At 36.1% G+C, this 27933-nt stretch overlaps 1 protein-coding gene across 2 annotated transcripts; it reads right to left on the reverse strand.

Annotated features, from left to right (window-relative positions):
* Positions 1-518: 518 nt before the first annotated feature.
* LOC113079081 (muskelin-like) lies at positions 519-27192 on the reverse strand. Of its 2 annotated transcripts, XM_026251275.1 has the most exons (20): positions 27070-27192; positions 25922-25991; positions 24678-24820; positions 24360-24448; positions 23876-23985; positions 22862-23054; positions 20603-20680; positions 20393-20458; positions 19780-19892; positions 18696-18908; positions 18350-18571; positions 17905-18034; positions 15457-15604; positions 14611-14725; positions 14132-14271; positions 13480-13582; positions 13233-13287; positions 13010-13102; positions 8725-8868; positions 519-660 (listed from the first exon to the last, which is right to left on the reverse strand). In XM_026251275.1, exons 1-20 carry the CDS (start codon positions 27186-27188, stop codon positions 602-604), a joined length of 2403 nt encoding a protein of 800 aa, XP_026107060.1. In that variant the 5' UTR covers positions 27189-27192; the 3' UTR covers positions 519-601. The 2 variants fall into 2 exon arrangements, with proteins under 2 accessions (XP_026107060.1, XP_026107061.1); XM_026251276.1 differs by lacking the exons at positions 519-660; positions 8725-8868 and having other exon boundaries at positions 11537-13102.
* Between the last annotated feature and the right edge of the window lie 741 nt (positions 27193-27933).

Genomic DNA, 27933 nt, shown 5'->3' on the forward strand with positions numbered 1-27933 from the left:
CCCAATAATCATGACACACGGTTCCCCATTCTCCATTATAATAAACCTCCACCCTACCAGCACAAGAATCATTACCATTCACCAGCCTCACGTTTCCTGCAGACAAGATACAGAATGATGTATATAAAATATGATTGAGAGAAGACAAACAACAGAGAAAAGTCAGCAAAGAGAGAGGAACAGAGAAAATGACAATGAGAGAGAGAGAGAGAGAAAGAAATTCACTTTTATATTAATGCAAAAACTACACATACAAAAGGGGAACTATAAATTATATTATGACCAATTCACATCACAAACACAAACAGTCAATCACTATAACATTACTAACTCATAATGATCCTGAGTGTACGTACCAGCTGAGGAGAGTTTGATCACAGAAGACAAAAAAATGAGAGTTAGACAGTTCTCCATATTTACTGATCATGCACTTTGTTTGATAAACTCTGAACCGAAATGTTCAAGAGAGACAGAAGGCTTCACAACCACCAAACAACAAGCCAATCACAAACACTTTTACCTTATTAGACAGAAGAGAGGAAATCATCAAAAAGCTTCACTGACTAATCAGAAGGCGTATTTATGATTTTCACCATATTTATTAAAAGTACGTCGGCATTGATGAACAGGACTCCTCCTCCATCTGACAGAGACACTTAACTGGGGAGAAACACACAAGATAGAGGGGTGACAGTCAAACATACAGGAAACTGATTTCAGTGACAGGAAACATTCCAGTTTATTAACAGCATCAAAGCCCAGCATTTACCGATATAGAAATACTAATGCTCACAACAAATAAGATCATAAAATATAAAATCAAATGTACTTTTTGAAGAATTGTTTTAGCTACTGTTATTCATAAGTATATTTTAGCAATGCTTGTCAATTCACAGCATATATTAATACATATAGTATTTTAGTAGGGCATTTTGTTAAAATAAAATAAAATAAAATAAATCAAATCTATGGTCATGCACAGTTCATCATACAAGAGCCAAGTTTGCAGCTACACTTTTATATGTTTAATACTGTAATACCGATCTATTCCTGTGGGTGGCAGTAAAAAAAGAGATGACAAATTTGATGCCTACAGTAAAGGTGCTTCTCTATGGAATTACATTTGTTTCAATAATAATGAACGAAACTTTATAAAACTGAACGTAACTTTTTCAGAAACTATCAAAAATATGCCATTACACAAGAAGAAAAACACAATGAAAATGAAAAAAGTGAATTCAGTCGCACAAATTTAACATGCTCTTCAAATATGCTTTATTCTTTGTTAATGTTTTTCAAAGATTCGTTTTCGCTAATCGTGGATTCTAAATTCATTACCACAGATTCCGCTTATGGTTCGCAGTTTTTACGGTTCAGTGTTACTTCAGTAACACAAGCTTACTTCAAGCTGCCTTGAAGGACAAGCGGAGGAGGAAGATGATGCCGCTCCGTGTCTCTGTCTCCTGAAAGCTCATCTTTACTGAGACGATCGAAGGTCAAATATTATTTATATATATATATATATATATATATATATATATATATATATATATATATATATTTAGTAACACAAGGCACGACATACTGTATTGCATGAAACAGATAATAGATACATGTTTTTATTTTATTAGATTTTTTTCATGATTCCCAATTATTTAGATTCGCAATTTATAATAGTTGTGCAGTCTTTACATTTTTATTTCAATGTAGAAATTATCTATTCATTTCATTTTATATTTGGACAGATTTTTTACGTGACAGCATTAATGAAAGTTTCTTAAGGGTCAATATCATGTTATCTGCATCTCCTGTGCTCCATCAAGCCATGCACTCTTATAATAGCAGTCATCACTCAAAATAATGCACGACTCTATTATCTGCATAGCATGTGTGTAAGACTCTAACTTTATGAAGTAATAATTTTATGACAAATAAATATTTCAGTGAGTAAAACTGGCTGTGTCTATAGTAGGCTGTTATGGACTACACAGCATTTTTATATTATTTTTAAATATTTTTTTAAATGATTATTATTTTAAATTATTGTCCCTGGATCAGTACGATACTCTTGTAATAATGTAGCGGTGGTAGCAGACATATTTTGAGTATCAGTTCTGGTTGAAAAGGAGCGATCTAATCCTGTTTACATGAAATAAGCCTGCTCCCGAGCAGGTTTAAGCTAATGGACCTGTTGCTATGACAGCAGCTCCGGGATGAGCTTCGAAGAACCAAACGATCCAAGATCACGGCAAATCGCCAACATTCAAATCCAGCTAACTGAGTTAGCGACGTACGAAGAACAGGCCCCTGAACTCTCTTTGATCAAGAATGACAGAAAAACATGTCATATCATTTCAGGAATCCTTTTTCCTTTAAGTGACTTGAACAAATGTCTAATACTCATCTAAACATGCAAATTGTGATAAAAATGTATTTCTGTGCATCTCACCTGTTACCCCTCAAGAGTTTGGTCTATTAATGATGACATCATCATAATGCTCAGGTGTGTCCACTACAAATGAAAATATCAGCCAAAATTAAATATGTAAGCAAAAAAAAAAACCTTATTTAAAATGTTATCTGTAATGATCTTGATTTCAGAGTAATATTTTTTTTAAATTTGATAAAATCGTAAACACCTTTTTTGATATCAGAGTTGTGTCTCGTCATGACATCATCATAGCTCTCAGGTATGTCTTCTACAAATCCACACATTCATTACATTCAGAACAAATTTGAAATATCTGTCTTAAATATACTGTAATATTTTGATTTAAAAATATATTACATGCTGTTGTAGAATAAGAGAGTGACACCTGTCTCACGATCTGGTTTCAGTCCATCAGTGATGACATCATCATAGTATCCCAGTGTGATTTCCTTCATCATCTCTTCTGCATCAACACACAATATGTTTGGATACAAAAGCCAAAATATGTTCTTGTTGCAGATCTTGAGATTGAGAATTTATTAAACATTTGGTGGTGAGTAATTTGATCAATTTAAAATGTCACTGACCTTTTAGGCCAGTGTTGCTGGTGACATCATCATAATATGCAGTCTTTTGCTAAAAAAGAAGAGCAGACTGTTAATATATAAGTAAAAAGCTATTTTTGGTCTGTATTGAGCAAGGTAATAATCGTTAACGAAAATGAATAAAAAAATTAAAACTAGGTGGGGAAAAAACATAGTCGTTAATGAAAAAATAAAAACAAGGCATTACAAAAAAAAAAACGATAACTAACTAAAACTGTCATGTGTGTTTGGCAAAACTAACAAAAATAAAATAAAATTATAGATTAAATGTCCTTAGTTTTCGTCTTTGTTAATGTATTTCATAGAGCAAATAACATTCAGCTGCATTTCCTTTCCCTGCGTCTCTCACTCACGCATCTCTCTCTCACACATACATACATACACACACACACACACGCACGCGCGCGCGCGCACACACACACACACACACGCGCACGCACACACACACACAGCCCCTCCCTCCGTGTACACCGTTGCTGTGTCTGGAATCGCTCACTCATTCACTAATCCCTATATAGTGTATGGCAGTTGAGTTCACTATATCAGGAAGGAGTGAACAAATAAATAAGTGAAAGGACTCGGACAGTGACGTATAGCCTACACTGCGCGTGAGACTTGGAGCTGTTGCAAAAACATTGCCATATGTACTTTTATATTACATGTACCTAATTTTAGAAAATAATACTAATAGCAATAATACTCAAAATTACTTTATATTGCAGTTATACATACCTCCGCGTCAGCTTTGTGGTTTCATCGATGGTATACAGGGGCGTAGCACCAAATTTTGGGCCCTGGGTACAAACCATCTTGCTGGGCCCCCTTACCAAATACCATAGTGATACCAATGGGTGGGATATTTTGAAGAAAGTCGGTAACCAAACGACTGATGGACCCCATTGACTTCCATAGTAGGAAAAAAAATACAATGGAAGTCAATGAGGACCAGCAACTGTTTAATTGCCAACCTTCTTTAAATTATCTTCTTTTGTGTTTAGCAGGAGAAAGGAAACCATACAGGTTTGGAACAACTTGAGGGAGAGTAAATGATGACAGAATTTTCATTTTTGGGTGAACTGCCCCTTTAAAGTTTAAATGTGTACAATAACAATGTACCCATTTTGCTTATTTCCTCTTAACACTTAATTACTAATTACTAAGTGTTAAAACAGGCAATTCCGCTAAAAGCTCACCTTGTCTCACTGTCACATCCACCTCAATGTCACTGCTTTCACCTGGTCATGATGAGGGGCCTGCTGCTGCAGGGTCTGAAACTGAAATATATGGCTTCAAATGGTTGCTAAAATATCCTTTATTGTCATAATACCGTTTTTAAAGTGTAGGCTAAGTACAAGTTAATTGCTGATTATTTGTCTGTTTAAAATAAATGCAGACTATAGAATCACAGGGTACACTAACCACCAATTTAGACATTCAGTCTTTTTACGTTTTAAAATTTAATTTTCAATCTTTAAGATGTGCATTAAACTGATAACAATCCTGAGCGTGCGCGAGCTAATTTGCATAACAATGCGGTAAAATAGGCGCTAACGATCTGTGTTTTCGCGGGTTTTAAATTTTTTTTACAATGGAGGGAAATATACAGTGTTTTCATGTAAACTTCTGACTCTGGGGAGAACTCCTCCAAGAGTAGATATTTATGTTAAAACAATGTCAATGCTCGATTATGCATTTGGAGCTCACCTTTCTTTTAAAAAAAACTGAGTGAGCAACTGCTTGCCCTCATTTGCCTTTCTCTCTTTAATCTTCGTTTCTTTTCGTTTTTGAGCCCCTGATTTTCCTTTCTTAAGGAAAGACACGACTCTTCCCCTGTCTTCTTAGTTCATATCACGGCTAACTCCAGCTCCTGTCTTATTTTACTGTCTATGCTCCTGTCTCATTAACTGATTCACCGCTGGTCCGCAGCTGAAGCGCCTGAACTGCGGGTCGTACCATTTACATTGATTCGAGAGGGGTGGTGGGGCCCTGCACAGAATGAAAATGACTTTGTTATACCAAACCAGTGCTTAACTACAATTTTAGTTTTGCACAGGAACTTTTTTATTTGTACATAAATGCTATACAAATGTTAGTGCATGTATATGTATGTATAGAAAACCGACTTTTAAGGGCCCCCCCCTACCTCGGGCCCTGGGTACTCGGTACCCTTTACCCCCCCAGTCCGACGCCCCTGATGGTATATACAGTAAATGATCTACCATGTTGTTGCCCAGATGTTGAATGACAGCTTTATGCTGATGACACAGTAATGTCATCTGCTAAGGTTGCTGCAGTTTTAAATAAACAAATGGAAAGGATATCTATATGGCTCCAGGAAAATCATCTGACTCTGAATGTTAAGAAAACTCTCTTTGTGTTTTTCTAATAGAAAGCAAAAAGAAAAAGTAATAATTTGAGTAAATAATAAAGAAACAGAGGAGGTAGATGAGCTTTATTTTTTAGGTACTGTTTTAGACTCACAACTTAAATTTGATAAACATATAAAAAAGCTATCAAAAATGGTAAGGAGTAACCTAAACTGTTTTAGACTTATTAGAAAATATATCTCAAATGAGGCAGCTCATCTTTTTATGCATACAATGATATTGTCCCACATCTCATACGGTTTTATGTAAATTGTTAAAGAGACAGGATGATACAAGTAGAATTACTAGGAGTTAGGCAGGTGGGAATTGTAGGATACATTTTTGTAGAACTACACAAGGGCAAAGAGCCTTTTCTATTGAGGGCTCCAAACTCTGGAACCTGTTGCCAAATGAGTTTAAGGCAATACTTGAAATAAAGTCCTTTACATTGAAGGTAAAGCGTTGGTTTAAAATAAACCAGAATTGCATTTAAATGTAAGAATTTTTGTATGTATAAGTGTAATGTAAAGTTTTTTTTTTCTTATATGTATAAATCAGGGAGGTATTTGAATGTCTGTAAGGGAAATATGGTGGTAGTTTTATTCTATGAGTAGTAGGTTTAATCTTTGTTTCTATGTAACTTTTTTTTTTTTTTTTTTTTTTTTAGAAAAGCTTTTTTAGGGACCTGAGATGCAAATTATTTTGTATGCATTTTTTTATGCATTTAGCAGACGCTTTTTTCCTAAGCGACTTACAGTGCATTCAGGCTAACAGTTTTTACTTATCATGTGTTCCCATGGAATCGAACCCCCAACCTTGATAGCGTAATGTTCTACCAATTGAGCTACAGGAACAATAATTGTTTATCATTTAATTTTGTTCTGTTGTTTGTAGATCTGGGATTCTTTGACTCTTTGCCATTGCCTTCAACAGTTAAGATGGAAGATAAGCAGTCACCACCAGTGTTTTTTAAATCGCTTTCTATTAAATATAGTGTCTTTCTATTCATATTCTATTAACAATTTGGCAGAAACGGGTGTAATGGGCATAATTTACAAAATACCAGCCATCAATGTGAAAGCCTTGGGGTGCTATAGCCTAGTTTAAGGATGTGCTTAAATGTTCTACTTGAACATTTCTCATATTTATTATTAGCATTAATCGCATCGATATAATGTGATATAGCCTATATAAGCTGAATTAGCTCATTTACAGCTGAGCATTCAAGCTCCTCTTAAACTGTTCGTTATTTTAATTTTTTTTTAAAAAATGTAGTGTTCCTTGTTAATGTTTATAAGGGCTTACTGTTTTTGAAACCATATAAAAATAAAAATCCATTTATGTCAAACACTTGCCAGCTAACAAAAAACGTTTTCAGAAATTTTGCCAATGTTAGTGTATCCTAATATTAATAGAAACTTAAATAGAATGTCTGTTCACAAATCTTTAGCACAAAATCATTATTTACATTGTTTATGGAACGTTTTTTTTCTGAAACATTTTGTTGTATGCTGTTGTATCTTTTTTTCCTAAAACATTCAGAGAATATTCAAACAGTCCCATAATGTTTGCAAAATTATAAAACGGAATGTTTCCTCAACTTTCACACTAGGAAAAAAAACGGTTTATAATAACTAACATTTCTATAACTAACAATGTTAACAAAACGTTCTTAACATATTTTTGTTGGCTGGGTTGTCTTTCTCTAACATTTTTGCCCTGAGCCCTTGTTAATTTCTAACCCTTTCTATCATTTAGATAAATTAACAAATGGTGGAAAAACTGTTGTAGAAATCCTATATTTTTTATTTAAAAGAGACAGTGCTCATTTATCAACAGTAAAATACTGTAAATAAGCCAGAGTAAGCCCCAATGGCCAATTTTCATCTGTTGCCCCTTGCCAGATTTCCAAAATACAGTAGATTATCACACATAAACATATAATAAGATTTACAACTAATCACAAATGATAATAATGGCAGTATCATAAAGGGGAATTATTTTTTTTACACTATTACAAATATGACTTGCTTTTAACAATTTCTTTAATTTATATGTTAAATAATTTTTACTACTCCTTAATTCAGTTTGTAGAGTTTATCTGTTCTGCAAATAGAACGGTGGCAGAAAATCCTGGTAGAGCTCTTAGTACAGCATCTGTTCCTCTCAACATTTCTGTCAGCTGCTTTTCTGAAATTACAAACAGTGCCACAATTACAGATGAAGTGTGCGTCTCAGACTCAAGAGGGATGTGAGGGAGGACTGTTATTCTTTAATTATCCAGACATCAGACTGATGCTCATTAGAAAAGTGCTCCTGTTTTGTTTAGCCAACCTTGTAAAAAGCATCAGAAGCACGTTTGAGTCTCCTCTGTCTCAGTCAGCCTTTTCTGAAAGGTCTAAATAATTGTTTGAAATTGCATTCAGTCTCTTATGTCACCAAGGCTGCAAAAATACAGTTTTTTTTTGTCCCCCACAATCATAGGGAGGGGGTAAACGGAGTATGTGCATATCTTATTCAAAGTAATTAGTACAATACAATATAATACAGCTTTATTAATCCCCAAGAGGCAATTAAGGAACAAATTACAACTTTATGAATGCCATAATAATAGCAATATAATAGCAATACACGCATAACTTTGTTTTCCATTTATTACACAACACTCCTGGCCACAAAAATGCCCCTTTAAATTAAAGATTTGTACTGTTTGTACAAAGATGGACAAACTAATTGGATTGACAAATGTCATTTTCACAAACTTTTCACTACCATGAAAGTATGAAATAATTTTGTTTTTGAAAAAAAGTATCTCGTGTCCACCAAGGCTGCATGTATTTGATCAAAAATACAGCAAAAACAGTATTATTGTGAAATATTATTACAATTTCCAAAATAACAGTTTCTATTTATTAAAATTCTAACAATGAGTTGTTACATTCTAATAATATTTATTTCTAATTATAATTTCAAATTAAAATTATTTTAATTTAATTGTTAAATAATTGAATGCTGTCATGGCAAAGCTGAATTTTCATCAGCCAAAAAGTGTTTCACGGTTTCCGTAAAAAAAGATTAAGCAGCAGTAACTTTTCATCATCAATAATAATAACTATTATTAATAATTTAGCTTTACCATCATATGAATAAATAACATTTTTAAATATATTAAAATAGAAAAGTTATTTAACACACAATATTAGTTTGTTCTGATTAAATACATTTAGCATTGGTGAATATAATAGATTTCTTTTAAAAACATTAAAAAATCTGAATTATTCCAAACAAGACTTCCAACCAATCGTGATAGACAGACTTTTACCTCGGCAGCAACACCTGATGGAAGAGCTGCAGACAGTGGAGAATGGTTTTTGTGACAGTCCCAAGCTGGAGGTGATGGAGGTACAGCCAGAGATGCGAGAGAGAAAGAGTTCAATGACAGACAACCTGCTGAATGAGGACATACCTGATGAAGAAGACACACACTTGTAATGAAACGGGATGAGCTGTCAGCAGAGAGAAACCTGCTGCTCTCATAACGGTGGATTGTGACAGGCCAGAATCTAGAGAAAGCGGAGACTGACATAAAGACTATCAAACAATCAATGGTTTCATTTGGTGGCTGGATGTACATGCTGTAAGAAATTAGATAAATACTAAGTTTGTGCTAGAAATAAATGTTTCAAGTTTTGTATGTCACTGCATATGGGAAAGAGAAAATTCTGTAAATGGAACGTCGATGCATAATCTATGGTATTTCTTTGAACCTTAACTTTTTCACCCAAAACCAATAGTTTTTAAATAAACTATTTGATGAGCATAAAATATATAACAAAAAAATGTTTAAACATCCCATTTTTAAATTAAAACCAAATGAAAAAATAATAATAATTTAGATTTTCCACTGCAATGCATTTTGGGGACTGCTTTATCTAAATGTGGAGCTGCCTTAGAATTTGGCCAAAATAAGGCATCAATTGCACTGCCTTTGCATTAGGAGTGTGCTTTATTGTGCCTTAAAACGTTATCAAGCAAAGTCAAGTTTAAGTTTCAAATGAAACATCTCTCCAAAGTGATCTATTCAGGATTCAAGTTCAAAGTTTCTGACCCAGTGAATTTCCATGATTTTTCCAATCAAAGTTACAAATACAAAGTTGTTTCTACCAAAGTGAGTATAAATTATATTATTACTATAAACATTTCCATCACTTTTCCCATGATTTGAGGCTTAGAAAAAACATCTAGGACCGTGGGAACCTTGTATTATTTCCTGAGAGGAATTATAACTGTTGTTCTTGTATGTAATGCTTAATTTTATGCGTCTTCCACAATTTGTTTGTTTTCTGTTTAGGGAAGATTAACTGTCAGGCACCAAATTACGCTTTGACCAATGAAAAATTCATCCTGGTAAACTAAAACTATGGGTCAAAATGTTTTCATTATGTTCCATCTGCGTCTCTGTGTTGGTAATCATACCAGAAGGTTTTCATTCTCGTCAACCTGAAACATGACACTAAATCCAACACAACTCACTTACATTCTTTAAGTTTAGTTACAGATATAACACGTGTCACAGGTTAATGTTTCATTGTCTTTAACCAGTTTTAATGCTGATTTCACCAAAACCATTTTTATTGCTGCTCAAATATTTAATTGCTGCTCTAATATTTCTTAATATTATCAACTTTTAAAATGGTTGTACAGCTTGTGCTACTTATTTGAACTTTGGAAACCATGACACATTTTTCAAGGGTTATTTTACGAGTGTATTTATTTTTATTTTTGATACTATTTTGATCAATTTAATACATCGTTGCTGGGGGTGGGGACATCCAGTTACAGCACCTAAAAAACAACCAACAAAAATACATACATAGATAAATAAAAATATTAATATAAATTTGAACCTTAAATCTAAATCATTAAAAGATCCCTAAATTGTCAACACTTTAGAGCTTTATAAACATGCAAACAAACAACTTTGGCAACATCTCCAAGATTATTTAAGAATCCTACCTATACAAATGCTGTTAATTCAGGATGCTTTCAAAAATATTGTCATAAATACATTATCAATTAACTTCTATTAACGAAATCAAATCAACATTTGGTGTGACAAACCTTTGCGTTTAAAACAGCTTTTGTCCTAAGTACACTTGCGCATAGATTTCAGGTAGCTCACGAGGAAGCGTCCTACAGTTCTTCTAGATTTAATCAGCCTCAGTTTCTTCTGATTCTTCATGTCATTCCAAACAGAATAGATGTTGATCTCTGAGTGGAGCACTGGCTGTTGTCAGGCTCCTTGTGCAAACAAAAATCTCACTGGATCATTTCAATTAATGGCAAAAAGAATGTTTGGAAACGTAAACTGATATTTCCTACTGACACAGCAAAAATAAATCAATAAAATAATTGGTTTAAAAGCATTGTTTTTTTGGTTTGGGGAAAATACTAATGGGCTAAAAATGCTGAAAGTTTTTACAAGTCTATGTTAAAGGAAGACCAAGACAATATTTAAGAAAACTTGAACAAAATACAATCTTTATTTTTTATGTACATTACATACAATGCAGTTCTTTAATGGGTTCTACACTTTCATGAGAGCCACAGTGTAGTGCTGACACCTCAATGTGCCCTCGCTCAAGAGCAGAGATGAGGATTTCCAAGAGAGAGGAAAAGAAAGTCATTTCATCTCTGACACTGCAGAAATGTACACCGAAAGCAAGAAAACGTATTTGGCATAAGTCTCCGGTTTTAAGTGTTGATCCTCTCATGTATCCTTGATTTCAATGTTTTCTTTCTGACATAAAAACACTGCTAGAGCTACGAAAGGCAAAGTAAGCCCTGGATTCCAAATCATTTAGACCCAAATTGCGTTCAAGCCATGAAAGAAATAAAGAGCACTGAATCTTAGAAATTACCAACTGGCCAAACACAAAGAAGTCAAACTTCAACACTCCAGTGCGATGTAAGTGTTTCTCCACAGAATGAAACCTCAGATAATACTGAGTTCAGGGAATTGAGATATGACACAATCAGCAGGGTGAAGCATAATGTACTGTCCCATGGTTCTTTGAGCCTTTGGTTTCTGCGTGGGTGAAGCAAAAACTACAGCAAATTTAACAGCGATCTGATTCCTGAAACTTTTTTTTTTTTTTTTTTGGAAGGGGAAAAACTTGCTACTCGCTCACAGGGAGACAAATAACAAAAATAACTGCTGTTAAACTAACACTGCACAAGTTATCCTGATGTATGGATGAACTATATGGAAGACTATCTATCATCCAGCACTTTCATCTGTCCAGAACTGTAAACAACCCGGAAGCTCATACGGAATGAAGGGCACATGTAGACGTCTCTATGACATCATAGAGAGAATAAGAACATAATATATGACATTCAGGGCTCAAGTTCACCATGAAACAATAATAATAATAATAATAATAATAATATTAATAATAAATAGTGAGGGGTCTCTTCTGTCTTCGGTGGTCCCAATAAGACTCCTTTGAGTCGGTAAGTTACCAGTAAGCTGAACAGTCTGTGAAACAAAGCAGGATGAACTGGACTATACGGAGTTCTACAAGCAGCCATAACCTGAAGTAAACAGCAATCTACACTTCAAATATTCAAATCATCCATATCTTCGGTTTGTCTAAGTGCAGCAAAGTGTTCGCTCATCCATTTGCTAATGGATGCAAGTGAAATGATATGTTATAAAGTACAAAGTGTTGCCATGAATTATCATGTGCTACTTATATTTACATTCCTACACTCAGTGGGAAACAGTTCTTGTGTACGTAAATGTGTGCATTACACCTCAAACATGCCACTATAGCAATCTAACCTTTTAAAATTTGTGGATGAGAATTTATGAAATCGGGTGTTTCATCACTATTAAAGAGAAAGAAAGCACTAATGTCATGGCAGCATCCAATAGCAGCAGCACAGGCAGGTTTAGATGGAAGCCAGTATTCAAATCCAGTATTGAGAGAGAACAGAATATATCTACTAGAGTAAGAAAACTGACTCTAGAGGGCACTCTGATCTTTGCCTTCAGCCTCCACTGGCTCAGCGCACATGTTTGTCCATAAAAATGTTATTTAAAATATAAAGGCAACCCATGTTGATCACACAGTTCATAAATCAAAACCACCCCTTTATGATGTAAGCTGTTTGGATTTTTAACTCAAATATATTTCAACCTGTATGAAAGAAAACTGAAATGATAAAACTGAAACAGATTTGAAACTAAGCAGGTTTGTTAAAAATAATAATGATAATTCAGTGCACAATTTGGCAGATATGCATATTTAGACCTAATTCTGACACCTTTTTAAAAATCAAAAACAAAAACATCACAACCCTGGCAAACCAGAGTAAAAAAAAATATATATATACATTTCTGCATTTTAAATAAGTCTTAGGGACATTTAAGTGCCATTGCTTCTGTAAGAGGAAACACAGTTGGTGGGCACGGCACACCTCGGGTGGAGAATGTAGAAAAATAACTTCTGTTTTGGGTTGGAGGAGTCTGAGAGGTCTAAAGAGGGGTGTGGTCTATTGTGTAGGGCGTGGCTACAGGGTGATGAGGTCAACAAGGTTACCCTTGGGTGGGGTCATGTTGTCTGGGAAGAAATTGACAAGCATGTCGAACAGCTGTGTGCGCTGGGCGTACGTCTGATCCACATCTGAAAAGCCTGTCATGAAAAAAATCTATATTAAGTATCAAAGCACTAATGAATATATAGCAGACTCTGCTGATTTTCAGTAGTAGTAGTAAAAGAACGCGATTGGAGGACAATTGTGTTCATCAAAAAGAGCGCTCACCTAGAGGAATGAAGTCTGAGCTGGATTTGAACAGAGCAGAGGGCAAGAGCTGGAACTACAGGAAACAAACACACAAAAAGCACATTTTACTTATTAAATATTTATTGGGCCTAGTCAGACTCAAGCATTTACACATTACTTTTAACACTCATTAAATTCACAAACTTTTGAAAAGGCTAATTGTTTAAAGGTTTGTTATCTACAAGCTTAATCGTACAATTTAACCATTTTTTATCAGGGTCCTGACCTCTTTTGTCTCATCGGGGTCGGTGTGGTCCACGGTAAGAGACAGATCATTCTGTAGATATTTAAGTGCATTCAAGGGCTCGGTCTGAGCCTTCTCCTCGAACCTGCAAACACACATAAGAATTTAAACATGTTTACATGTGCCTTTAAAACTCTGCAATAGTAAATGTATTAACGACAAATGAGGACCAATTTTTTCCCCCCTAGGAACACTACTATTTCATTAAGTAACCAAAATCGGCCACCAGATGGCACAAAGTGAGCAGAAATCGCATGCACCAATGTAAAACTACTGCTGTAATTTAATCATTAACTGCAGTGCTGCAAGACACTGCAATTACAGAACAATACAGCTGGGTCCCTAATGGTTTACATTCAGATCAGACAGATCACAACAGGATCAGAGAAAGATCATGTTCTTAATATTAACACTGGACAAACTATTTAACATGGAACAGATATCTAAACATTTTCCTAGCGCCATTCGGAAACGAAGAGCACCTGACAGTTTTCTCTGGCTTCAGACAGAGAGAGAGCAGACTATGCAATTCAGTAAACATTATTCTTTAGCACAATTTCCTAATAAAGAACTGTGAGATCAGAATATTGAGTCTGTGAACAACTTTCACCTTCATATAAAAGTATATTTGTACCTGTATTTGCGAATGAGGTATTTGCAGTGTCGAAGCAGATATTCTTTGGAAGGGCGGCACAGCTTTAGAGACCAGAAATCATCCAATCTCATTTTGGGTGAGCTTGACTTCCCTGGGTTTCCACCGAAAAGGTAATGCACCTGTGTACCATATCATCTTATCAATCCCCTGCTAATTGCTTTGATTAATCAGTACAGCAATTAAGGAAATGGGTATTTTATCAGCTCAAGCGGTCAAAGTGCCAGAGGTTAATATAAATAATATTTAAAATGTCTCTCTACAAACGTTCACAGGTTACAACCTTGTAATTAGAAAGTTGTCACATATGGTCATTTAAATTCCGTTTGTGATATATATAATCAATGTCTTCTTTAAAAAGGTAAAGATACCCAACAGACCAGATACTTCTGAATTAAAACAGGATATTTAACCAAACAAGAAAGAAAAAATGGGTATAGAAGTGAAATGACCTACATTACCTTGTGCAACTCATCATAGACTAACTGATGAGCAAAACGAGGACAAGGTTCTTCTTCTTGTAGGGCCTTAGTGGTGTTTTCTTTCACCGCCTGGTCATTCTTATAAACGCATGACCTGCACACAAACACACTGTCTATTACACCAAACTGTGCATACTGTCCTAGAAAATTATACACATATGCACAAACCCAATTCAAGTCAAATAAACAAAATTACAAACCAGTGCACCAGATTCAAAGGAAATGGTGACAGAACAATTTTTTCAGAAGCTGTAAGTCAACTGCTTCAATTAGCGTACAGAACAAAGGGATTTTTTCTTCACCAGTTTAAATGCAAAGCACATTTAACACACACACGCAGACACGAGCGGCCAGACCCACACGCAAGCAGAGAACATTCTGTTCCTGTTTGATGGTCTCCAACCCCCTTTCTGAAGGTTAGGCGGGCCTTTGAAATACAATTTTGCTCTCGCTATATTCAATATGTGTCAATTCGCATGCAAGCAAAGAACAATTTATGTAATTTATGTGTTTTTTGTATGATACATTTACAGACATCATATATGCATCATTCAACACAATGGCTGTTTAATGCACTGAAAATAGAACATACACTGAAGGAATGAAAGAACATGTTTTTTTTTTCATCATAACTGCAGATTTTATTCTTTTCCAGCAGTGTATGGCAATCTAAAGCCTCAGGAATGAAGCGTCGAAATGCACTTTGTGGATTACTGATTCAGGGTTTCCTCAGGGCCACAGTGTATAAACACAGGTCTAGTGCACTTATTAGTATTCAACGTGCACTGCTGTACAGATGAAGAGCGTGTCCGAGAACTCACTCACCAGTTGTTGCGTGCAATGTCATAGATCCAGAAGGAGTTGCGTACATTCTCCTCGCGTTTGTCTTTGTCTTTGCTGAGCCCTGATAGAACGTGGATCTCATTGAGTTCTGGGTCGATGGTGGCACGCTGAGTGAATCCTGTCATTGGTACTGCAACACAAACACAGACTTAAACTTAGATCATTAAGAAAAGGCGTAAACAGTTTAAAGTGTCATGATGAAGCAGCTTTTTTTTTCTATGGTTTCAGCCAAACTCAACAAATGTTCTACCAATAGTAGAAAATTAACCTTTTTGCCCCACCTGGAAATGGTGAATGAATTTCCCAAATTTGCATTTGCATTTTTATTTTCAAATCGTCCATGAAGTTTTGCATAATTTCTAGATCACATTAATATGACTACAGATATAATATGAAATATTTTTAAGCATTAATGTTTAATGAGGTTTTAAAATATTTGATTAATAATATATTTATATAATAACAAATAAAAACATTAAGTCATTTTATATTGCTATAAATCTAGCATTAGCAAGTGAATTTACAGAATTTGCCTTATTCTTTATTTTTAAATCATATTAAAATAATATATTATTTTAGCATTATTAATATAACGGTTTTATTTTGTTGTATTTCTCCATGGTACCTAGACCTAGAAAGAAAATCCAGTTTGAACCCAAATAAAATGTAATTTTCCTGATTTATTTATTTTTGTAAATTAGTATTTAGTTTGTTTAGCAAATAGTTGTGAAATAAGCAAGATGATGTCCCAGGACAGTGTTTGAATCTCTTGATTGCTTTCACACTGCCAACTGGTCTGTAATTCCAAGATGCTGTTTTGTTTTTATGCTCAATAAAACATCAGCCCGGTTTGGAACTACATGATAAATAATTTTGGGGGGTTGAACTATTCTTTAAGGCCTGGTTGTGCGCTCAATGCCTCCTTTCCTTCCTGGTAAATTGTGTTTTGTTCAGTCTTATTTTTGTCTCTCTTTGCTGCCTTCTTACTCTTGTTCTCTTTCTGTCACCCCCTGTCCTTGTCGCACACACTTCTCTCTCGAACACGATAACAGAGAACACAGAGGTCTTTTTATACTCTCTCATTGCATAAAGTCGCCCATTGAGATTTTACACAATCTGTTTATGGGAACAGGAAGTGTGTCACAGGCCTGTGTCTGCAGTCTCTCACAGGCTTCACAGAGCTCTCACACTCGTTTACCTTCTGCGTCTCTCCTCTCTGTTAACTGGCTGTTCGATTTAGTATCTTCCTCCGATCTTGACACTATATCATGCTATAATTACTGATTATAGAGAAAGCGAAGAAAAATTTGTGAGACATTATGTGGGTGTGCAGACATTATGAGCTGTCTGCACACCAAATTCTTCTCCATGCTGAACAGACGTTTTAGAGAGTCTGCTTTGTTAAGTCTTGATTGTGCATGCAAGTTTAATTTGTATGTGTGTGTGTGTGTGTTTGTGTTTGTGTGTGTAGCAAACATGAGTAATCAAACGAGACCCACAAGTGTGAGGGCATGAAGTATTTTCTAAGAACTCATTCAGTAAGGGGAAAAAACAGCTCTTATTTTCAAGAAGAGAGGGATCTGTGCCCTATGCAAGGACCCGACTATCACAAAGAATTGGGTAAGTAACCACCTAGCAACTAAACAAAATACCATCTAGCATAGGGCTGTGCAATTAATCGCTTGCGATTGTCATCCGCATCTCGTCAGAAAAGCCGGTTCCGTGATTAGAAGTAAATCTCCATCACCTGCTTTCAGAAGGAGCAGCATTTACTACACAGAGCCATACGCGTTTACTGACGAGATGCCAGCAATACCATAGAAAACAACTTTAACACCCTAGAATAGTGCCTGTGAGACACACAAGTTTTAAATAACTTGAGTCATCTAAAGCTGCAAATTTCTAGTCTGCCACAGAAGACTTTAAATATTAAAATGTATATTTTATGCCGAGTCTTCAGAGGACTTTATGTTCATGAAAGGGAGAGTGTGTGTTCTTTGTAGAGCAACATGTTGTAACCTCAAAAGCCTTGTCTCCATGCACAGGAATTTGCTGCACTATTCATTCATCATCAGGACACTGAATCCTCATGAGAAACGGTCATCACTTTCACCCAGACCAGCAGATCTGTATATATCAGTATCAAGAAGATGATGTCAAGTTGATTTAGCTGTTGAACAGTAGGACTGCAATAGATCACATGTTCACCTCAGCTGCACGTAACAGACCACAGCAGTGACATAATCCCCACCTGATTCAACCCCATTTCTGAACATGATGTCACCTTCATGCTCAAGATTCCTCTGCTCTCCTTTTAAGGAGCGTCTTCTCAGGGCACGGCTTTGTAAGACCCATTGTTACAGTACGACAAAAAAATAAACCAAATCGCCAGTATTTTCACAAATCTACAGCTTGCTAATGACATCATACCCATGCCTGAGTCTTTCTTGGTGCCATCTGAGATGATCTCCACATGGTCTCCATCAACGTCGTAACTGAAGAAATCATTCAAGTAAGTTTTGGACCTCTGACCTCCGAAAACATACAAGCAGCGATTTCTCTGTGGGAGAGAAAAAAAAATTATCACATCAATTTTGTTGTTAAAACCAACTATAAATTCCATTAAACACTTTTTAATTCCAACACACCAATGAATGAATAAATAAATATTTTTTTTAATTAACTTTCTTATTCTTATTGTGAAATCTCATGTGTGTGTGTGTATATATATACACACTATTTTACTTTAACAAAGTAATACAGAAAAATAAATAAATAAATGAATAAAATATATTAGACCTAATTCACACCAATAACGCCACAAACACATTTATTAAAAATCTCAGGTCAACTGAAAAGGAGAAAGGAGACAGACCGTGTGGAAGAGCATGCAGTGTCCGATGCGGGACTGGATGTCCTCTGGCCCAGCGTTACACGAGTCTTCTCGGAGCAAACTCCAGCTGCCAGCTTGACAGTGATACGCATAAAGCCCGCTGAACTGAGGTTCTGACGTCCTGCCGTCATCCACACTGCCGTTATACGTCAGAATCCGACCACCAAAAGTGTAGATCATGTGCTTCTCAGAGTCCATGCACATCTGAGAGAGATAAAGAGAACCTGAGCGTTACCTGAGCTGTTCATCATAAATCTGTAAAAGGGAGACTCCTGGTGGTATGTGGGCATATATCCTGAATACAGGTAGCGTAATCTAAAATGCGTACCTGGTGGTCGAAAACGAGTTTGGGTCCTCCATCAGCAGACGTGTCTTCGCTAAGGAGAGTCCATGTGTTAGCGTCAATGTCATAGCAGTAGAAGTCACTCTTCAGTGACTTGCTGTTTCTGACAGAGGAGTCCAGATAACGGCCCAGCGTGTAGATCTGCCTCCGCTGAGAGTCGATGCACATCTTGTGACATGAACGAGCACTGGGACCATTCTAAAAGAAATATATCACAAGCTCTTACACTGATTACCTATAGATCAACTGATACATAGAGCACACAAAAATAAAAATAAGTTTTCAAAATGGCATATTAAATGATTTCCTCAAGTTATACAAACCTTTTCAGTTTTTAATCAGGTTTTTTTAAGGTACCAGGACACGATAATGGGCGTTCAGAGGAAGAACTAGTCACTGGAACATCCAACTTTTATATCATTAACGTTTAAGAGAGGGTTATCCTGAATAAAGGAGACAAATGGCCATGATCCGGACTAATGCTCATCCATGCATTGCAGCCAGTCACTTTCAGCTCTGATTTAATGCGTTCCATATTACTTGGTATGTTGATCATGAAAATAATAAAATCATATGAACAAATGTACAATAAAAAATAATTATTTTATTCCTGAAGTAAGAGTGGGAGGAGAGCAAAACAAAGTCTACCATATATCATTGGTTCCTTAAACTTGCAAAGGAAGTAGACCGCCAGCCGCCAGGCAGCCAACTACTGGCAGATCATGTGACCTACCAGAATGAGACCACTGGCAGGTCACAGTCAGGGAATGAAACTCTACTGAGATTTATGCAGATTTAAGCAACCAAAGAGATCTCAATTATAACTTCCGTCAGCACTATTGTCATTCTACATATTTTCCATTACAATAATCTCATTCTCTTCCTCATTCACAAACTACAACTATGAGTCAAAAATAGTAACCTACAGATTTAAGAGTTTACATCACTCAGTGCACTCTGCACAGAAAGCACAGTGAAGTGTGTGAAACTCGATGACATGATTGAAACATCTAGCAGATTTTTGTGCCATTCAGCGGAGTAATAATTGAAAGAAAAACCCCTCTTTTACCTCCTTCTCTGTATCCCTGGAGATACAGGCCCATTGGTTCTCCTTCACACTGTATGCCCAGAAATCAGCCAAGTCCTGCGTTCCATCCCAGCCACCAAAAAGATACACAGTTTCTGTCGAACAAAGAGGTGAATACAAAAAAACGGAAAAAAAAAAACAAAAGAGAAAGCAATGGTGAGTGGGTGAGGTGTTTTACACCTTTGAAAGAAACTCAATATGGAATCGAAAGATGAACCCGATTATGTTGTTTTTAAAGCTGTTTTACATCATCAAATTCTTGAAAAGCAGCCTTGTGCTATGGTTGAAAGGCTGATGTCACCATGGTGATAAGCAGAGACAGTTGTTTGAGCTATTGAGCATGAGCTGAGCTGTAGAGCGGGTTACTTGAGGTCATTTTAAAAGCCCAGGGACACATGAGGGCTGCGAGATCGATTCTTCCTCTAACAACAAGCTCACAGATTCACACACACATTTAAAACAGCACTTAACTCACAACAGCGGAGCTAAATGCAGTCTAAGCATGCATTCCATTACAAGTAAGACAGGACAAGCTAAACAGTGCTGCAATAACCGCCCAATCAGAAAAACTTGCAAATAATCCATCCATCAGTACCTGTCTGAACATCAATGACCATCTGATGACCTCCTCTCATGCCCGGCCTGTTATCATCACTGTCACCTATTCAGAAAAAAAAACGAGAAAACAGAAGTGAATTGAAAGTTTCAGGAGCAAGACTGAATATCAATACAGCCTGAAGTCATTTAATACAGCAGACATGTATTCCCTGGAGTCACTTCTGTGTTCTGTGGGCTGCTGTCGTACCTTTGTTACATTTGGGGATGATCTGACTCCAGCGTGGCTTATAATCCTGCTGGCTGATGTACTGATTAAACAAACCATCTGGAAGAGAACAGTTAGAGAGTCAAGTGTGCACTTTAATTTGCTAATGCATGCTCTCTGAGCGGGAAACAATCCAAGTGTACATTAGGTTCTAATTACTGTAAATTTACACTGTGACCAATAAGGAGAATGTGCAATAACATGAAATGAAATTGCGAACAATTTTAAAGGTCAAGTGTGTAAAATCCTATCCCATCCTAATATAAAAATCTGTAAACACAGTATTTGCTCTTGACTAGCCTGACAGCACAAGACTGGATCGACTATTTGCTTTGTCTGTAGAGCAGATTTAAACATGGTAACGTGGTTAAACATGGTAACAATTTGCAGAAAATTGACTTAAGTCAGTTCATTTTGTGGATATATATGCAATAGCTGCTTTTCCACTGTCGGGCCAGTGCAAGCTAGTGCTTTAAACAGGCCGGGCAGGGCTAATATCCCTGGACCTGAAGCACCAAGGCCAAAATAGCACTGCGTTTACACTGTCGGGCCAGAAGCTTTACTGCGCTTCGCTAAAATCCGCCCTTCACACGCCTCTCAGGATAAACGTCACACAACCCCATCATTTCACACAAAACAAACACTCAAACATTAAATATTTAAATCCTAAAGCATTGATGTTTTACTATATTAAGTGAAACATTGATAATAATTAATTTATCAGGACTGAAAATTAGCCATACAGAAATAAAGCATTATGAACATAGCCTGCTTATTCAGTTGATTCAGTTTCTGTTTATTTGTAGTCACAGTAGCCTACTGTATATACACATTTAGAAATAATGATAGTTTCTATATTTTTATAAAAGCACCCAAACAAAACACATTTTTTTATATTTATGACATAGGCTACATGAAGCTAAACTCTCGAGACTAGACTCATGACATAAAATGTTACTAAATAAATACACGATTGTGATATAGCTGACGTCCAATTTCTTCAAGTGGCCGCATTTACCATTTTACTGTCGAGCCTAGCATGCATTATCTTTTGCATCACCTATAAATATTTCTGCCTTGTATGGCGATTATAATCCACATCGGCTCAAGTTTCAAACACTCGCTGCGAGAAACTCCACTTTTGTTCATAACCACTCCTCTAGCCCCAGCTGGCCCGCTTTTGGCCTGACAGTGGAAACGCGGCTATTGTCTCTGAGAAGCTATTTTGGCCATAAACAACCAACTCCTATCTACTTGAACGGGAGAAGACTGATATCTCTAACATCACTCGCCAAGGTCACAATAAAACAACGTATTTTAGGTAATTAAACCTAGCATCAACTGTATTCTGAAACTGCACAAAATACCAAACATAAACTGTTTTTCAGGTTTCTGCACAAATGATGACAAAAGATGTTGCAAAGGAAAAATTTTGATCTTTAGGGATTACAGTTTGGTTCTTTTTACTAGAAGGCGGGAATTCCTTCTGTAGAGAGACCATACTGAGTGTTGCACTTCCTCTTATTTGTTGTAATCAACTGTAAGTTCTGGTGAAAAGATCAAGAGAGGCATTAAAAACTACTAGAAGCCAAGAGCACAGACACTCACAACCTCCAGTGATTCAAATAGCTGTCAGTGAGTCCTACACTGCTATTGGTAGCATTTCCAATTCTCAAATTAAACAAACTATTCAATGGTTACTTTAAATTTAAACAGCATTTGTGCAGATGTCTTCCTTTAAGCTTGAATGTTTTGAAGACACACATTCTGCAGGTTGAATCATAATCAGGAGAATTTTTTTTTTTTTTTTTGACTCGTGTTATTTAAAATGAATGGGACGATCTTGGTCATTTTAATTAAATTCATAGTTCCTCGTTTTTTTTACCTGCACCCTTCAGGCAACAGGCAAATATTAACTCAGGTGGGAGTATGTGAAAAACAAGTTTCGCAAAGAATAATCACTATTCAAATAGTGAGAATACGAGGAACTAAAGCTTTGAATCATTTATTTTTAGACTATATACTGCTGTATAATAATACAATTGTGCCATAATGCTGCAAATTTATCAAAATCTCATTCTTTTTTTTTTTACATAAAATGTCAACAAGGATGTACTTGCTCGCACCATAACATGATTATAGTCCAGAACCATTCTGTTGCCTACAGTGAACCAACATGCCCACATTCCCTACTTAATGAATGTGGCACAGATCCATTTGATGAATCACAGTGTGATGTACCTCTCACAGCTTTGTCTATGAGCTCCTCGCAGGCGTCAAAGTCTCCTCTGAGGACCAGCCGCTCGTGGAGGTGTGTGAGCATGGGGTGCTCGAGAGCGATCCGTGTTTTCTTCTGCAGGGACTCGAAGGCTTCTGTGTAGTTGTGCTGCCGGAAGTGTTTCAGGCACAGGCGGATGGCCTCCTGTTCACGGTACTGTCGAGAAAAAAAAAAAAAACGCTTTAGCTGTAACATGCAATCAATCCATGCTTAATATTGCATATTCTGCAATAAGCATTCTCTATTATGTAGCATTAACCTGTTAACTGTCACTCACGTTTTTGAAGATAGACATGAATGTGCATGATACAAACCTAAATTTTTATAATTCATGACTGAAAACATTTTGTAACATGATTTTGATGTGCCATTTACATGGTAATGCAATGTCTGATTTTAAAATGGGTTTTGAAGGATGAATTTTGAGATTTTATGTTTTCAAGTGATATATAACTTCTGATGATTTCTAAAATGTGATAGAGAAAAAGGCAACGAGGAAGTCTTATTTTTAAACAAAGGTCAAAACTGCTTTTGTAATGTAGATCTCTGAGGGTGCACTCTTGTCATAAATTGATCTATTACTTTTCCTACATAATTATTAACAAACATATTGGTATAATATATATTTGGGAGTCTTAGACCTTTCCAACGATATATAGTTTGTCAAGATTAGATAAAATTTGCTTGTAATATAGTATAGTCAATGTAGGCGTCCCGTATACGGGACGGGGTGACATTTAACAGGTTAAACTTTAATTATTTTAAGATATATATACACATACATATATATATAGTTTTATATCAAGCTTGCCACCCATTTTTAGATCCATAACATCATGTCACTGTGTATATAATTGCATACAAATGGAGAAAGAAAGAAAATCCTAAAATGGTTCTTTTCATTTTGGGGTGAATTATAGACATTTTTTGTGCAATTCATCCTCAGAGATGGATGTGGATGTTTGGACACAACTCACCTTACTGTACCAGTTAAGGCAGGGCTGGACAACGTCTGGATCTTCTATGCCGTGTAACTCAATAAACCAGATGCTGAAGTTAAAGCTGGGGCCCCATGACATCAGAGGCACTGTACGTAACCAAACACACACAGACACGGCATCAAGAGAGGACATTCACACATATGTTGACAAACTGCAGATACACAGTATATAAAAAAATACAAGGAGAGATTATTTCAAATGTTCTATTCTCAACCGACTCTCAGAGATTTCAATGTCTGAAAGAGACAGCATGTGACTTTACAAGAGAAAAATGTCTGGTCAAAAGAGTTCAGCGGTCACACAAGCACTTGTTTGTTCCGTCAAAGACTTGCAGAGTCATTCAATCACTCACTCAACTCATTGTCTTCCTCTGAAATCATGTGATGACTGATCTTTCCCCTAAATGTGTCACCACATGAGTTCACCAGGTCTTTAGCTCGCTCATTCCGTAAACACTCACCTATTTTAATGAACCTGCAGGGAAACATCTGCTCATCGATCTTGTGCTTTAGCGTGAATGTCTCCTTGTTGAAGTCATTCTTAAGGCCACTAGGATTGGATGAGAAAGACATTCAGTGACCTCATCACATCACAAGAAGCCATTCCCCCAAACATAACTCACATAGCAAGAGACACTATAAGCCATTTACTAAAATGTTTGTGTTCTGATGTCCTCTTACTAAGTTTAGTCACCAGCTGTCAAGATGGCCTAAAAGCTAAGAGTCCAAAAAGCTTATCTGACATAAAGATTAAACTAACATCTTCTCACAAGTCTCACCTAGACAAGAGCTCTGTCATGTTTTCTTCGCTCATGCCTCCGAACACCTTGAACTTCTTCAGGTTACACACGTGGGTTTTCTCATATTTGCCATAGGTGATGCTCAGAACGATAGCTGGTCTCTCCAGTTTTAAGATCAAGTACTGAGTAGTAGAAAGAAAGAAAAAAAAGTTACTACAAAGCAGTTCAAATCCGAAATCTTCTAGATCATAAATATCAAAACATATGATGATCATGTGATTTAAAACATGTAGAGAGGTCATTTCAGAAGAAAAAAAAGTGGATAACGACAGGAACTATGATTTTGTATAGTTCTAATCTCTGCAGAGGGTAAGTGTACCTTTTTAAGTGAAAGGATGAGAGTGGAAGGACACAAGTGAGAAAACACAAGGCTTTGAGTTTGGGCTGGAGGTTAAAAGTTGGGGGCACGTGCTACTGTACCGCCAACATGCACTTTCAATTTCTTCATTACCTAACCGCAAGTCTGTCTGTGCTGCAATGGTCTGTGCCACAAGGCCGTCAAAGAAAAGAGGCTTCCTCTTTCCAAAAGAAGATGAAAGCAAGACAGACCATGTATCACCAATATCAACAACTTTCAAAAGTGACATGCTCATCTCTGAAGCCAAATACCAACACTTGTTAAGGCACAGAGAACTTTTGATTCTTTTGCCCCATGTTTTACATTTTATTGTTATTTTAATTTGAGATGTTTAACTTTTACATTCAATTGTAGCACTTTGAGTGTGGGAAATGCACTTAATAATGAAATGTATTATTATTATTATAAAAACATATGTAATTAGTGAGCACTGAATCTGTCTTCAAGGCATTCGCAGAACAAATAATCTGAAAATCTGTATAAAAAGAGTTATTTTATTGTCAATGATAAACTATAACGTCTTTTTATTAATGTTACGTTAATGTAATGTTCTCATGTTAATATTAGATTTTTTTTTATAATTATGCTGTTTTTTTCTTCTTTTTTTTCTTCTTTCAAATGTTTATGCATTTCTTGTACATTTTTTTATTGCAGTTTTAGCTTTATCTACTTTTGTACCATAAACTAAAAGAAAATGAGAATTGATGCCCTGGCAACTAGCTGAAATACAATAAATTATCTTTTTTCACTTATTTTTCCCAAGTACCATTTTTTATGGTTTTAGTTTTTTGTTACCAATAACAACCCTGATATAGGAACTATTTTCCAGCTCAGGCCAACACTGAAAGACATGAACATAATTTACCTGAGGAGGGTAGTTGCTCTCAGATGACCACCTGGAAGACTGATCGCTAGGTTTGTCCACTAAAATATTCCTGCAAGCAAACAACATAAGAAGGAATTAAAAGCATAATGCACCACAAAAATTCTTTACAACTTTTCCCCCCACTTGTCCTTGCATGCATGATGGAATGTTGTTCTGATCTTCCATAAAATTATGCTGTCACTATGAAAGCACAATTTAGGTTATTCCGCAATAACCAGTCAGCTCATTGGTTGTGTTTCAAAACTCAGTGAGCGACCGCTGTCTAGATAGGCAGCACACTTGTTCCGAAACTCTGCTACTTCGTGCCTTGCTACATAGCTAGAAATAAAAGCACATTTCGTACAAATGCTCCTCTGTTAAATACATTTAGGCAAGGAAGTATTGTTACATCACATCGTAGATCAACAGTAACAGAATAAGATTAAAAGAGGGGATAAAAATAGTCTGTGACTCTCACAGTGTCATATTCCAACAGTTTAGCATTAGCCGCCATAGGATCTTTAAGCATTTATGTATTTTAAAACAATACGTGTAGTCTAATTAACTTGGATTCCGACCAGATGTTTTTAAATAAATACTGCTTTCAGCGATTTATTTACTTCCATAATAACAGTTCACTCTAACGTTAGTAAACTAGCAGTGTAGCTAACCGGCTACATACTGCATCTCAATTATATTTTAAGAGTAAACACAGTGCAGGAAGACACCTGTCAGGTTCTTAAAATAGCATCATTATCTGTATAAAAACATGTCCATTTTTAAACATCCGCGCATTTTAGACGTCTTAACTGTATAAACTCATATGGGCTGCTTCGTACTAGCCTAACCTAGCATGCTAACGCGAGTAACATCTGCACATTTCCACACAATTAACGTTATAGCCGTTTGCCCAGTTCCGCACATCCAGATGCACATTAATATCTAACTTAAATGAGTGAATTTAATTGTTTGCAGTTTATACATTTACGCCTGCTTTATGTAACTTATATGTGCCCGTCTGCTGTAGCCCGGCCCGTTTGTTAGATAAAGCCATGGATTTGGTTAATATTACAGAGTTATATACTTTGCATGTATATTTAAGAGCATATATAGAGTATTAACGTCAGTGTTTAATGTGCGTTACTCACTCGGGTAAATATGTAGAGGAGTAGGAGCTCCATTTATAAACAGTGTAGGAGAGCACTCTGCTGTCAGGAGCCACCGCCATCTTGATGCACGAGCCACGCTCACACACGCGCATATACATACATTCATGCATACATATTCACACTCATACAAAACAGAGAGAAAGATGCGATCTTAAAGTGGAACAGGACTACAGCATTATGGGAATAATAATAAATAAATAAATGTTCATATAAAACGTGTATAATGAAGGGATTTATTCAATGCAATCTGATAACATGGTGTTATTGTATTTAAATTTAATAAAAAGCTCTGGTACTTCAACTGGTGTGAAATGGTGCATTGACCAATTCATTTTAAAAGAAACAGTGCTTAAAACCACACATTCTGTAGGCTGCTGTAAACTATAGGAAAACTTTTCCCTCTTCCTCATAACCTAATTATTTTCATAGAACCTTGCACTAATACTTTAAATAAATCATCCAGCAATGGGTGAACTATTTATCATTACAATGAGGCTCAGAGCAAATTTACTACAGCTAGCCTGAAAGTAGGCTATTCTTGACACAAGCAAATGAACCAGTGGCTACTCTCCAAGAGGCTAGCCACCCAAGGGGCAATCCCATCCTCCGCCAAGGAGCCAAGCGAGGGATGAGGGGCGGAGGTGCTTCTTTGTTTGAATGAACTAATCCTCTTCAATCCCATGCTTTTATCGGCCGATTAACAGTGGGCTTCAGTTTTCACATGATATCACCGGTTCTTTGATTTTATATGATATGACAAGAAAATATAGAGAAGTAATCTTTGAAAAAGTTGGAAAGTTTAGACAGACATGGATTGACAGACGGAAAGACAGATAGATAGAT

The sequence above is a fragment of the Carassius auratus genome, unplaced genomic scaffold, assembly GCF_003368295.1.
Source record: "Carassius auratus strain Wakin unplaced genomic scaffold, ASM336829v1 scaf_tig00027159, whole genome shotgun sequence".
Taxonomy (NCBI): domain Eukaryota; kingdom Metazoa; phylum Chordata; class Actinopteri; order Cypriniformes; family Cyprinidae; genus Carassius; species Carassius auratus.

Bases quoted from the DNA above. Each gene is read 5' to 3' on its own strand.
- LOC113079081 (XM_026251275.1), bottom strand. From the start codon at position 27,188: ATGTATATGCGCGTGTGTGAGCGTGGCTCGTGCATCAAGATGGCGGTG. The intron at 20,459-20,602 runs GTACGACAGCAG...TTTTCTGAATAG, and splicing joins CATCCCCAAATGTAACAAAG to GTGACAGTGATGATAACAGG. The intron at 13,288-13,479 runs GTCAGGACCCTG...TGTTTCCTGTAG, and splicing joins ACCCCGATGAGACAAAAGAG to TTCCAGCTCTTGCCCTCTGC.